Here is a 14,073-nt window from a genome sequence, read left to right as displayed (position 1 = left end):
TGGTACCCCAGACACACCTCGAATGGGGAGAGGCCGGTGGCAGAGGACACCTGGCTGTTATGAGCGTACTCGATCCAGGCCAAATGTTCACTCCAAGCCGTCGGGTGTGCGTAGGTCGTGCACCTGAGGGCCTGCTCCAACTCCTGGTTGGCCCGTTCGACCTGTCTGTTAGTTTGCGGGTGATACCCAGACGAGAGGCTTACAGTGGCCCCCAGTTCCCGGTAGAAACTTCTCCACACCTGCGAGGAGAACTGGGGACCGCGATCCGAAACGATGTCTGTTGGTATCCCATGCAGCCGGACGACATGGTGGACCAGGAGATCCGCCGTCTCCTGGGCCGACGGGAGCTTCGGGAGGGCCACGAAGTGGGCCGCCTTGGAGAAACGGTCCACTATCGTGAGTATGGTGGTGTGTCCCCGTGACGGCGGGAGGCCCGTGACAAAATCCAGACCTATGTGGGACCAGGGGCGGTGAGGCACAGGAAGTGGCTGTAGAAGTCCCTGTGCCTTCTGGTGGTCCGCCTTGCCCCTGGCGCAGGTGGTGCAGGCCTGGATGTAAGCCTGGACATCAGTCTCCAGGGACGCCCACCAGAAGCGCTGCCAGGGCGCCCTCTGGTGGTGGGCCAGCAGTACCTCCTCTTCAGCGGCCCACACAACAGTTACTTTAAAACTAAAACATATAGCTGATATTTTCACTTTATAAAACGCCAGACGTGACGCTAGTTTAAATAACTTGTCTGGAATTGGTTTGGTTAAAAATTTTAACCATAAGTTAAAACTGTATGCCTGTTGATGACTTGTGTGATATGCCAGCGAGTCTGTATGGTGTAAAGAGAAATTGTCTTTATTCTTCCTCCTCCTCCTCGGTCGCCAGGTCTCCTACTCTGACACAGAAGCGCTGGCTCGTTGTTGTCTCAGTAGCTGCTTGTGTACTTAAAATCAATACTGAAAGTTATTGGTTTAGCTTTTATCTGTAACTTCCGCTAATTTTGTTAGGGGTTTATCAGTTTAGCTTTAAAAAAGATAAGTTTTCAGTTAGCGGCTTAACTGTTATCGAACCTAACTTTTTGGTTAGCCGTGCCCATCACTGTGTGAGACACACTTAGATGGAAAATTATGTTTTGTTGAGTTATCCCAGACATAAGTAAGTGTGAATGAGTCCTTGGAATGTTATCAGTCTGTCATATATAAATCAAATTGAGTTTCACAGAGATTATGGCTTTATTTTGACTTTGTATTGTTGTCCTCAGTTTTTATAGATACTCAGTGAACAACCATTATCATTTATTCCTCCTCTTTCTTTTTCCACTCTGCAAGATTTGATGATTGACTGCTGGGAAATTACAAATATTTGTGAAGCCTGCTTGGTTTTTAAAGTTGGACTCAAATATTTGTGTTACAAAAAAATCTTATTATTTCTATGAAGTGGAATGAACAACTTTCCTTCAAGTTGGCATTTGTGTGTGCAGCACTTTCGTTGACACAATGATATTGTGATGCAATGTTTTTCTGTTGCGTGATTTGTTGATATGGTATCAAAGTCAGAAATGTGGAAGGGCAGATGGTAGTTGATTTTGCAGAATGTATGAAAATGGCTGTAGTGAATACCTACTTTAAGAAAAGGGAGGAGCACAGGGTGACATAAGAGTGGAGGAAGGTGCACACAGGTGAACTACATTCTGTGTAGGAGATGCAAGCTAAAAGAAATTGGAGACTGTAAGGTGGTGGCAGGGGAGAAGAGTGTAACTAGACAGCATAGGATGGTTTGTAGGATGACTTCAGAGGTGAAGAAGAGGAAGAGAGTCAGAGCTCAGCAAAGGATCAGTAGTGGAAGCTGAAGGAGGAAGAATGTTGTGTGAAATTCAGTGAGTAGGTGAGACGGGCACTGGATAGAGGGGAAGACATTGTGGACAACTGGAAAAGTACTGCAGATGTGAGGGAGGCAGCTAGGAAGGTACTGTGTGTGACATCTGTACAGTGGAAAGAAGACAAGGAGACTTGGTGGTGGAATGAAGATGTTCAGAAAAACATAAGCAGAAAGAAGTTGGCAAAAAAAAAAAGAATTGGGATAATTGGAGAGATGAAGAAAGTAGACAGTGGTACAAAGAGATGTGGTGTAAGGTGAAAAGAGCCATAAGCACATAAAACATAGCCATAAGAAAGAAAATTCTCGAGTCTGATGAGACAAAGATTGAACGCTTTGGTGTGAATATCAGGTGTCATGTTTAGAAGAAACCAGGCCCCATCTCTACAGTGAAGCGTGGTGGTGGCAGCATCATGTTGTGGGAATGTTTTTCAGCGGCAGGAACTGGGAGACTAGTCAGGATTGAGGGAAAGATGAATACTGCAATGTACAGAGAGATCCTGGAATGAAACCTGCTCCAGAGCGCTCTTGATCTCAGACTGGGGCGACTGTTCATCTTTCAGCAGGACAGTGACCCTAAGCATACAGCGATTATATCAAAGGAGTGACTTCAGGACAACTCTGTGAATGTCCTTGTGTGGCCCAGCCAGAGCCCAGACCTGAATCTGATTGAACATCTCTGCAGAGATCTGAAAATGGCTGTGCACCGACGCTCCCCATCCAACCTGATGGCGCTTGAGAGGTGCTGCAAAGAGGAATGGGCATAACTGCCCAAAGATAGGTGCACCAAGATTGTGGAATCATATTCAAGAAGACTTGAGGTTGTAATTGCTGCCAAAGGTACATCAACAAAGTATTGAGCAAAGGGTGTGAATGCATATGTACATGGCTTCTTTGTTTTCTTTTGTTTTTTTTATTATTTTTTGGAAATTTGCAAAAATTAAACAAAAAGCTTTTTTGATGTTGTCATTATGGGTGTTGAGTAGAATTTTGAGGGGAAAAAATTAATTTCTCCATTTTGGAATAAGGCTGTAACAAAACAAAATATAGTGTAAGTGAAGCGCTGTGAATACTTTGCCGATGCACTATAAATTTGAATAAGGATAAATACAAATCAAATTTGGACTGATTTAAAATCAACTTGAATTCTAATTTGGATTACAACATATATCATTTTAGGAATTGGATTGTGTTACTGACTCCTGTAGCTTTATCCTGCTGGTCAGAAAATTCTACATCCAACCTCAGAACATTACTCATGAAACCTTCAAAGGTTTCCTGCAGAGCATTTTCTCTTCTCTCTCACCATGAAGTACTCCTTTGTAAAGCAAAAATCTGCTTTGATTTCTTTTAATGACTAGTTTAACATGGACAGTTCAGAGGTTGTTGTCAACGAGTTTGAGCAAATATCATACAAGTCTGCATAGCTGGGATAGAGTCAGTGTGAGTCATCGTTTGATTGAATGGAGAGAGAGAAGGGAGCGCTTGTTGACATTCCTCCATTCGAAAAGGTTGGAGTCTAACGTGCCATTAAAGTTGCGGGAGAGGCTCCACATCCATGTTGACTTTCTCACAGTTTGGAAGTCAGTTGATAAATCATCAAAGACACAACCGTACATGCACTTCAGACGAACACACGTGTCCAGAGAAGGTCGTCTCTCTACCACCAAGACTGATTGCTCTCACGTGCAAACATGCAGACACACATTCCAGTGGTCATCTCAGTGGAATGTGGGACTGAGAAGTGTTGGCACAAAGGAAACTTGACTCAGCTGCCTCAACCCAGTCCTCAGTCCACTCCCTGTACAGCCACCAGTTTTTGATTGTGTGTGTGTTGACCGTGTGTGGATGCCATTGGCTGGCTCTATGTGAATCCAGCTATCCTCGTCCAACAAACCAGCAAACCACTCCGGACTTAAAAATGGACCTCTTGGAATTATCAGCCCTACTTGTTTTGGCATAACGACTCTGCTGTAGGTGAACAGCTTCTTCTTCATCTTCTCCTTCTTTGCTTGCAACAGAACTGGTTTGGTCTGATCTTAAAGTGGTGTGCGATTGAAGGGGGGCAGGCAACTAAACAAAACAGAAAAACTGATAACACAGCCACCGGTAAGATTCCGGTCATAATGAACACTCGATCTGAACATGACAGATGGCTTTCTCTAAAATTCAAAGCTGTAGCATGTGATAAAGCATTTTCTGTCTGCATTCAAAAAAAAAGTGTGTGCCCCTGTGTGACTAATTTCCCTGTGTCTGAGTCTGTAGGAAAGTGTGGGTGTTCAGCTATGTAAAGCTTCTAGTGAGTGGGAAACTGCAGGCAGCGCATGGTGGTGAGCCAGCCACTTTTGACTTCAGTTAAGTAGGTGCACTTGAACTGGATGTGTATAAAGTCTGGATGTGCAATTCATACACGCATGTGTGCAAAAGAACTGGTGTGGAAATATCTTGCATTACATTGACATCTGCTGGTGAATGATGATCACTTCAGGCATGGGGGGATGCTTCAAGTTCTCATTAAAGCTACAGGGTGAAGGATTTAGTGTCATCTAGTGGTGTGGTTGCAGGTTGTATTATGCGGTTGGTGTTATTTATTTTTTCTTTCCCTTCATGTTTTCACTTCTTTGTGGATTGGGGTTGACGCTCCATTACCTTGTGATAAGCAAAACATATACCCCTCAAACTTGTTAGCCTGCGCTAGCAACCCATAGATGGTGTACATAGCAGCTACCAGAAGGGGGCCTGCTCCCATCTTAATATGAAGAGCTCATTTTAAGCTTTTGAAATCACATCTATGTGTTGTTGCGGGTAATTGGGCATCGCAGTCTCATTTGAAGGCAGGCGCTAAAGGGGTAAAATGTGACGCCTATGATGTAATTTCTCTACTTCCGGGTACAAAAACACAGCACTTTCTTTGAGTTTTTGGGCAAACTACATGCAAACTAAGTGAAAATGCAAAGAAAAAGTGATGTGGTGGAAAGTGGACATCTGTTACAATTTGTTTATAATCCAGAGCTCAAATGTGTCGAGACAATTCTGCAGGCAAGAGAACGCAGCTACTCTGGTTAGCTGTGTAGGCTAACACTTACGGACACTACCGCTCCCATTTGCCTCGTCTTTCCTTCTCCACTGGGAACCAAAAAAAAAAAAAACCTGCACTTTTCACGAATGCTTCGTTGATGGCAGGCGAAAACAAAACAGTACACCATTTTCCGGTTAGACTTGATGCTGTTTGTTGGAAGAGACTAATCCCCGGGCGGAGTGTGGGCAGAGGATGGGGGTTTCAACGGAAACCATTTTAAACCGGCATGTCTTAAACTGGCAGGTCCGTTAGATGACAGCAAGTGTGCTTTTAAATTTACCGATCCGGGCTGAATGGTTTGTGCTGAAACTCCCACACTCTGCCCGGGGATTCTCTGCAGTGTTCGTGCCGACTGTCTCCAGATGTGGTTAAATACCATGATATCACGTAGAGGTTCAAACAAGACTGCGCTGCCCTGTTAGACAGTAATGAACATACAATTATGAGCACTATGCTCCACTTCTCCTAATGAACTCCCCTAAATCCTGCATGCTGTAGCTTTAAATGCACAAGGTTGGACAAGTAAATTTAGGCCGTGAGCGTATTTCCTTTTCAGAAGCCCTTCAGCAGCGAGGATTCGCTTCCACACGGCCTTCACTCTCAATAATCCAACATGTCAACACATTATATGAACATCAAGGGGACGAGACTGAACTCAACCAAGGGATAAATAGAATTTTTTGTCCTTTTGTGGAAAATGGAAAAGTTGTGCAGATGACTGCCAGAATTTGTGCACATGCCAAGGGAAGCATCCAAACGTCCCAAAGCCACAGGAACCACCAGCAGCCCTGCTGCTGCTCTTTACCTCCTTTCATCCCTCCTTTCACCCTCCCCTCTCCTCGACACCAGTACCACCGCCACTTCTCAACCGAGACGGCCCTGTGAACGAGTGGTTACTTCAAACATTCTCATCTCGGTCACACATTCCTCTTGGACTCATAACTAAAGCGGATCTCTACCCTAAATGCATGTTAACCGTTGCTGTTGTAATCTGCCACTGAATTCCTTTGCATGTAATGTTTGTACCTGCATGCAAGCAACACCAGTTAAACAACTTTTTTTCTCTCTCTCTCTTCTTGTTGTCATTCTCAGACCGCTGTTTCGAGGAAACTCAGATGTTGATCAGCTTGGAAAGATTTTTGAGTGAGTATCTTGAGCACTGCTTCCTGTTACAGCTTCTGAGGTTCTGTGTTGTGCTTTCTTTAAAATACATGTGCAGCCGTCCTGGTTTAAATAGGCTCGGCTGCTGGGACACATGAGAACTATATTACACCCCTCCAGCACTGTAAAGGAGCACTAATTTATGTTTCTTATGATGATTGTGCTGCAGTGTTGTTGGGGTACCTTCAGCAGAGGACTGGCCCCAGGAGGTTGCCCTACCACAGAGTGCCTTTACCCCCCGGCCCCCTAAACCAATCGAGGACTTTGTTCCAGACATGGATGAGCAGGGAAGGGCCCTTTTATTGGTGAGTAGTATGAGCCCCTGTCCACTTCAGTCAAAAACATTATTCTATAGTTGATTCATAATTGATTATTTAAAACCTATTCACAGGGCTTCGCCAAGTGCTTGCTCATAGGGGGTCGTTTTGACCGTTGGGGTTTTTCTGTAATTATTGTATGGCTTTTGCCTTGCAATATAAAGCACCTTGGGGCAATTGTTGTTGTGATTTGGCGCTATATGAATAAAATTGATTTGATTTGATTCACTTTTTTCGCATTTTGTTATGTTACAGTCTTATTCCAAAATGGATGAAATTCATTTACCATGAAGCTCAGAATTGAGCTCAGGTGCATCCTGTTTCTACTGATCATCCTTGAGGTGTTTCTACAGCTTAATTGAAGTCCACCTGCAGTAAATTCAGTTGACTGGATATTTAGAAAGACGCACACCTGTCTACATATAAGGTCCCACAGTTGACAGTGCATGTCAGAGCACAAACCAAGCACGAAGTCAATGGAATTGTCTGTAGACCTCCAAGACAGGATTGTCTCGAGGCACAAATATGGGGAAGGGTACAGAAACATTTCAGCTGCTTTGAAGGTCCCAATGAGCACAGTGGTCTCCATCATCCGTAAATGGAAGAAGTTCGGATCCACCGCCGGTCTAAACTGAGTGATTGGGGAGAAGGGCCTTAGGCAGGGAGGTAACCAAGAACCCTATGCTGTCAGAGCTTCAGCATTCCTCTGTTGAGATTGGAGAGCCTTCCAGAAGGACAACCATCTCTTCAGCAATCCACCAATCAGGCCTCTATGGTTGCCACTCCTTAGTAAAAGGCACATGGTAGTCCACCTGGAGTTTGCCAAAGGCACCAGAAGGGCTCTCCGACCATGAGAAACAAAATTCTCTGGTCTGATGAAACAAATATTGAACTCTTTGGTGTGAATGCCAGGCGTCATGTGTGGAGGAAACCAGGCACCATCCCTACAGTGAAGCGTGGTGGTGGCAGCATCATGCTTTGTGGATGTTTTTCAGCAGCAGGAACTGGGAGACTAGTCAGGATTGAGAGAAAGATCAATGCAGCAATGTACAGAGACATCCTGGATGAAAACCTGCTCTAGAGCACTCTTGACCTCAAACTGGGGCGACAGTTCATCTTTCAGCAGGACAGTGACCCTAAACACACGGCCAAGATATCAAAGGCATGGCTTCATGACAACTCTGTGAATGTCCTTGAGTGGCCCAGCCAGAGCCCAGACCTGAATCCGATTGAACGTCTCTGGAAAGATCTGAAAATGGCTGTGCACTGACGCTCCCCATCTGACCTGATAAAACTTGAGAGGTGCTGCAAAGAGGAATGGACAAAACTGCCCAAAGATGGATGCACCAAGCTTGTGGAATCATATTCAAGAAGAGTTGAGGCTGTAAAGGTGCATCAACAAAGTATTGAACAAAGGGTGTGAATACTTTATGTGCACGTGATTTCTTAGTTTTTTATTTTTAATAAATTTGCAAAAATTTCAAAATAACTTTTTCATGTTGTCATTATGGGGTGCTGTGGGTAGAATTTTGAGGGTCAAATGATTGTGCTCTATTTTGGAATAAGGCTGTAATGTAACAATGTGGAAAACGTGAAGCTCTGTGAATACTTTCTGGATGCAGTCTACATGGTATGTGTGACGCTACATTGCCATTATTACGTGTATGTGTGTGTCTACATTTTTGTGAACACAATAACTCTACAAAACACAGACACTTACACCAGAGGTATACATTAGGGGGATGAAGAGCTGATTACATTTTGGTTTGTTTGCGGCATGTATTTATATGCACCAGTTATTGTAAATACAATGACTTAATATGTTAAACACTTGATGCTTACACCTTTGGTACACTAGGGTGAGTAGACACTCAACACGCACACTATATTAATTCCCTGAGGAATTCTATAGCAACTAAACCTTGGTGAGACATTAGGCAAACAAAGTGCATGTTGTTATAATACTGGTTTTTCTTTTGGTCTTTTTCCAATAATTATATGTTTCATCACCCTATGTGACTGTTTAATTAATTTATTCATCCTTGAGTGTCTTTCATTCTTATATCCCCTCTTTACTTTTTTCTTGTTTCTATGCAGCAATTTCTTGCCTTCAACCCTTCCAGGAGGATATCAGCCTTTGCTGCGCTGAGCCACCCTTACTTTCACAGTGTGGACAGCCACAGTAGAAGTGTGTACGCAGCTCAACCCATCCCCAGCAACAAGCCCACCCTGGAGGAAAGAATTGCCTGACACTCCTTCTTCACCCTTACTCACCCCATACAGTATCAATAGCAAAGGTCCAGCCCTTAGATTTTTTTTCTATGAGTTATATGTAAAATTACATCACAGTGGAACAATTGTCTTTTTGACAAAACCCAACAACAAAAATAAACTTAAATGCCCTATTAAAAAGAAGTATCTTTAAGTATAGCTGAGTACATGCATAAAGCACAAAGCAATATATAGTCACTGTGCAAGTATTCACCTCCTACAAACAAATAGTGGACTTTAATGAAGGTACCTTTGGGACAAATTAGTCAGCTCCATGTGAGTAGGTTTCTAACTGCTTTGCACTTGGAGAAAGTTTTATCTAAATGCATTCATGGCTTATTGTGAAGTACCATAATTGTCAAGTCTTGCCACAGATCTTCTAGTAGATTGAGGTCTGGACTGTGACATAACCCCTCAACTATATTAAAATTGCTGCTTTGAGGTTGTTCCTCTCTGCCTTCGGCTTACATTTGGGATTGTTAACTTGCTGAAAAATCAAAACCTTGGAAGATGCAGTGCTCCTGCAAACTGCCATTGAGGCCACATAACTGGCCTTGCTTATTGGTGTCCATCTCAGAAATCACATTTTTAGATGCTCTGTACATAATCAGATTCATGGCTGTGCCATTTTTCTATTTAGAGACCGGCATTACTGTGCACCACATTGAGTACCTTCAGTTTTTTTTTTTTATTTCCTTTCTCCTTTTTGTGATACACCTTTTATAGGATCTCAATAAACCAGCTTTTGGTCCCTGCAGGTACAGGAAGCTTATTTTCCGAAGTGTATGTCACATCAGAGTCTAAGTTGAACTTGTCATAAAATGCCTGCAGACGGGGGGGGAACCAAAATAAAAGTCCCGGCGGCATATGTTGTATCTTTTTTCTGTATTATCAGCTTTTTGAGTTTTTTGTGCATTGTTGTACTGTACTTTTATTATTGCCATTTCTTACTTTATTGTTGGAGTTTATTTTGTTTAGTGCTTTGATTCCTGGGAAAACCCCATATAGTTATTATTAATAACGAACATGTGGTTTTGTTGTTATTTTTTTATTTTTGGTATGGACATTGCACCGGAGTGTAAGTCGCAGGACTTCTCAAACTAAAGAAAAAAGAAAAAGTGACTTATATGCCGGAAAATACACTATTTAATTTTAAATCACTTCTCATACAAAGCCTATTTCCACTTTTTTTAAAGAGCTGATGATTAAAGTGTTTCGTACTGAAGGAGGTGAATACTTAAGCTATCAGTTACGATACTTTGTGTTTTATATTTACTTCTGCCAAGGCGGTTCTGTGTCTGGTACAGTTTGACTCTGTTTGGATTTTAATCACTTTTGGTGGAGAGGTAGGTCTTCAGTCAAGGAAGAGTTTGTTAGTTTTTGAAATGATCGAACTGTGGATCCAGGATCATTTATTAATACTTTTAATCTGCTTTGCCCCATGGCGGACATAGGGCATCTACAGTGGGTCTCCATCATTTAAATACTGATATAATAATTATATAAAGTCGTCTTCTTTGTTTTATTTGTAGTTTAGTGAATCAGTACCTCCAGTGGCACTTCAGTTAATGGGGTCATATTATAGACCTTTTCTGCAAGTTCAGGTTTGTCTTAAAAAGACCTGTGTCTGGGCCTGTACCTTTAAATGGAAAGAAGCTGGTATTTGCCATGCCCACGTCTCTCTTTGGAGAGTAGGCATCTTCCCATGTTTCCCACAGACCATGTGTGTGTCAGGCATGTGTGACATATGTCACAGAAGTCTCAAATGTGTTATATCACAACTAAGGGGTAGCTGTACGCATGGAAACTGAAATGTGGATCTGTGAAGATATTTAATGTGAAACCTCAAATATATTTAACTAGGAAATATAGATTAAAGCCCCTTTTTTTTTTTTTTTTTTTGCAATATGACCCCATTTAAAGACAAATGGAAAACTTGGTTCTTGGCAGAGGTATGAGTGAGGCTTGAGTATTCTTAGAAAAATTTAAAACAATTTGTGGATATGTTTTCACTTTGGGCATTGAAGACGCTGTTAATCAGGGAGAGACGTTTAATCCATTGTGATTTAAACATGTAAGAACAAGACAGGCATGAATACTTTTATGCTGTGTGAACAAAGGCCTACAAGAGTAGGAGGAGAAAAATGTTTAAGTTGACACATAACCCCCGTCCCCCCAACACACACACACACCCCATGCACAAAAGCTATCTTCCATCTATGAACTGATGGGCTGTAATTGCTGCTTATAGGTTAATCCTTGAAAATTGCAACAATGCAAAGAGATGTGCATCTTAGACTGACTGATGGCAGTGGATGGACAGAATATGGAGGCCATGAAGTGGACACCTCTTTAGGACCAGCATTTAACTCTGCTGCCAGATTCTTCTTGAGTATTGAACCAGCCATGCAGGACCCAGAGTAGACAGCGTGCATCTCGCCTGCATTTGCGCTTACACATGCAGATATGCAGCACAACTGAACAGACAAGTGGAATACCCACCTGCTGCGTGCTCTTAACACAAGCACTTGTGTGCACGCATGCTTATGGCGCAATCACCCTGCTAAACACTTCCATGTTCTATTGTTCCAGTTTTTCAGACTTGTTTTATTACTGCCACCTTCAGGATGACAAGAGGAACTGAAGAATTGTTGAAAACCGACAGAAGACGCTTCCTATCAATCACTTGGTTTATCACTTTGCTTTTCAGCAGCTCTTGAGGGCTTTGATTGTTGTACTCATAATTTCTGTTATAATAATGCACATGCAGGCTTGAAGTAGGTGGACATTATTGCTGTCATTAATAAGATTCAGCATGAGTGTGTCTGAAAATATTTGTTACATCAAAATTTCAGTGGCAAGTCGTGTATGCTTGTTTTGATCAGGTTCCTTTTTTAACACAGTGTGGCATACAGTATTCTTGTGCTGATTACACTAACTCTTTAGGTAACTATAGATTTTGTGTAACTGGGTAGTTTGACTGGATGTAATGTAAAAAGGATTAAGCACTGTGCAGTATATAGTAAGTATGTCTAAGGATGGATAACTTGGGCTTGTTTCGTGCATCACCAGCCCATAGAAATGTCACAGAAGAGGAAAGCAGTAGATTATAATGGTCAGTGGAATGTTTGTTGAGGTTTTGTTTTGAAAATGTTGAGTGGGTTCTGTGGGTGCGTGCTGAATTTCCTGTACTTCTGAGAATGACTATGAAATTAACAGTAATTTTGTCAATGAAATGCACAGTAATTTTTGTGCACGGTTTTTTTAAAAAAATTTTTTTTAGCTTTTTATTTACGCTTATGTTTTACTTTGGCTATTGTTGGCAAGGTAAAAGGTCACATTTATCCAGGAATTATCCAAGTCGTAGTTGTTGCGGAATAGTAACATAACACTGGTTTACTTTATCTTAACAGGTAGTGCTGCTAGCACGTACACACACATACTCTCTCTGACTTTTCTCAGGTTCTTGGTAGATGTCCGAGCCTTTCGGACACAGTTTGCACATCCATGGGCTACTTAATGGACTACATCACAGCTTTCTTTTTCAGGTTTTCTTGCAAGTTGTTCCACGATCATTCTGTTACTGCTATTTATCAGATATGTCACTGTGTCAATTACTGTTTGAAGATAACTGCCTGTATGAACTGTTCTATGTCTCTTGTAAATGCTCAATAACACACAACAAAACATCCATATATACTTACGTGCTTGATTAAGCACTGTGTGATATGACAATTATCTGATGTCAGATGTCTGTACAATGCAACAGAAGCCCACAATAACGTTTAGACAAATGCAGCATATAGACATTTACAGATATAATCCTTACTGCTTTAGATGCAATCAGTGTGCTTTTGTCAACTTTACCAGAAAGTCCGCTTTTGTGCTTTAAGACATTACCCATAATCCGCATTGAGCCTCATATGTTCCTGTGTCACATTTCTGAAATACATACGAAAAGGGGATTGTAAGAGCTACACATTTATACTTGAGTATGAATGCTGTTTTGGACTCCTTAGTACAAGTGGGGAAAAAATAATTCAAGCTGTCCAATATAGATTGACTATTGGATGTGGTAATCGAATACAGTTGTTGAATATAATGCAATTGTTTTTTATTTTATTTTATTTTTTTATTCCAAGCCACCACAAAAGATGAATGACTTTAAGAAATAAATGTTTTTTTCTAAATTTTCACTTGTATCATTGTTTCACTGTAAATTTTGACATTTCCAACTCTACATTTAATGTAAAGAATAACATTCAAGTTACATTTTTATTGTAATATAAAAATATTAACTAAAAATTTACTATTAAAACTGCAAACTCCGAATATAGTGAGCTCCTACGTTGGGGAAGCCGCTAGTGTAGCAGGAGGTAGTAAAATCACGTCAGTATTTTAATACATCCACTTGGGAAATGATTCACAATATTAATACCAGCATTTTGGCATCAAAATTAATCCTATATCTTGAAAATAACCCCCCACCCCTTGAATGTAACAAAGTATGGTCTATTTTCAATTAGCTGGCTATTCTGCTATGTGTAAAGTTTGTCCACTTTACTTTATAAACACAATTCTTTCACAAAGGTTGTATTTCAGTAACACTGTGAATAACAGAACTTAGGAGGAGGCCATGCTCTTCAAAAAATTTTAAAACATAAACCATTGTCAAAGGTTTTATTTGTCACATTGTGTGAATAACAGAACTTAGGAGGAGGCCATGCTCTTCAAAAACTTTAAAAACAAACCATTGTCAAAGGTTTTATCAAATTCTTTAGCCTGAGATCTTGTTTTTGGCTTGGCCAGGACACTTGAATTACTACAACATGCCATGCTGTGACTTGAACTTGAAAATCATGTGTAATTGCATGATCACTGTAATAATATCAGTATTTATGTAGCTTTTGTGACTTCTCTAAAACAAGTACTACGAAGTCAGGAGCATTATATATCATAAACTTGAATGTTGTGTTCAATGCAGGGTTCATCAAAACTAATCATGAAGTCAAAACAATTACATTCTAATATTTCGAAAGATGTTAAAATTACAGTATATTGCAGTTTTCTTTTTTGCATGGGGTGGGTTTTTTTTTTTTTTTTTTTTGTCATGGTAGACACCCATTTCCTATATGAAATATCTCCCAAATTACACAATATACAATCTCTGAAGTGGATGTAAGCATATTTGAAAAAAATATATTTTGTACCATTACCACCTCCTGCTACTAGTGAGCAGTTTCCCTTGCTGCCGTAAGTTTTGTTTGTCTTAATTTTTTTTTCCTTAAATATTTCAGTCTGTGGTTATGATTCATTTGAAGAAATCTGGCTGCCGCAATTCACTACTGCACCGTTTGTGGCGGTAATGTACATCTCTATTTG

At 41.0% G+C, this 14,073-nt stretch overlaps 1 protein-coding gene across 3 annotated transcripts in view; it reads left to right on the top strand.

The window, feature by feature from the left end:
- Positions 1–12,768, top strand: part of cdk6 (cyclin-dependent kinase 6) — an 81,304-nt gene extending 68,536 nt beyond the window's left edge. For all 3 annotated transcript variants that reach the window (XM_034160544.1, XM_034160543.1, XM_034160542.1), the window contains exons 6-8: positions 6,035–6,085; positions 6,273–6,408; positions 8,518–12,768. In XM_034160544.1, coding sequence (XP_034016435.1) covers positions 6,035–6,085; positions 6,273–6,408; positions 8,518–8,670 — 340 coding nt within the window. In that variant the 3' untranslated portion in view covers positions 8,671–12,768. The remainder of the gene's footprint in view (positions 1–6,034; positions 6,086–6,272; positions 6,409–8,517) is intronic.
- The last annotated feature ends 1,305 nt before the right edge of the window (positions 12,769–14,073 follow it).

The sequence above is a fragment of the Thalassophryne amazonica genome, chromosome 20 (genome assembly GCF_902500255.1).
Source record: "Thalassophryne amazonica chromosome 20, fThaAma1.1, whole genome shotgun sequence".
NCBI classification, from domain to species: Eukaryota; Metazoa; Chordata; class Actinopteri; order Batrachoidiformes; family Batrachoididae; genus Thalassophryne; species Thalassophryne amazonica.
The sequence above is the reverse complement of the archived record's forward strand: the minus strand, read 5'-3'. Positions and strand labels throughout refer to the sequence as shown.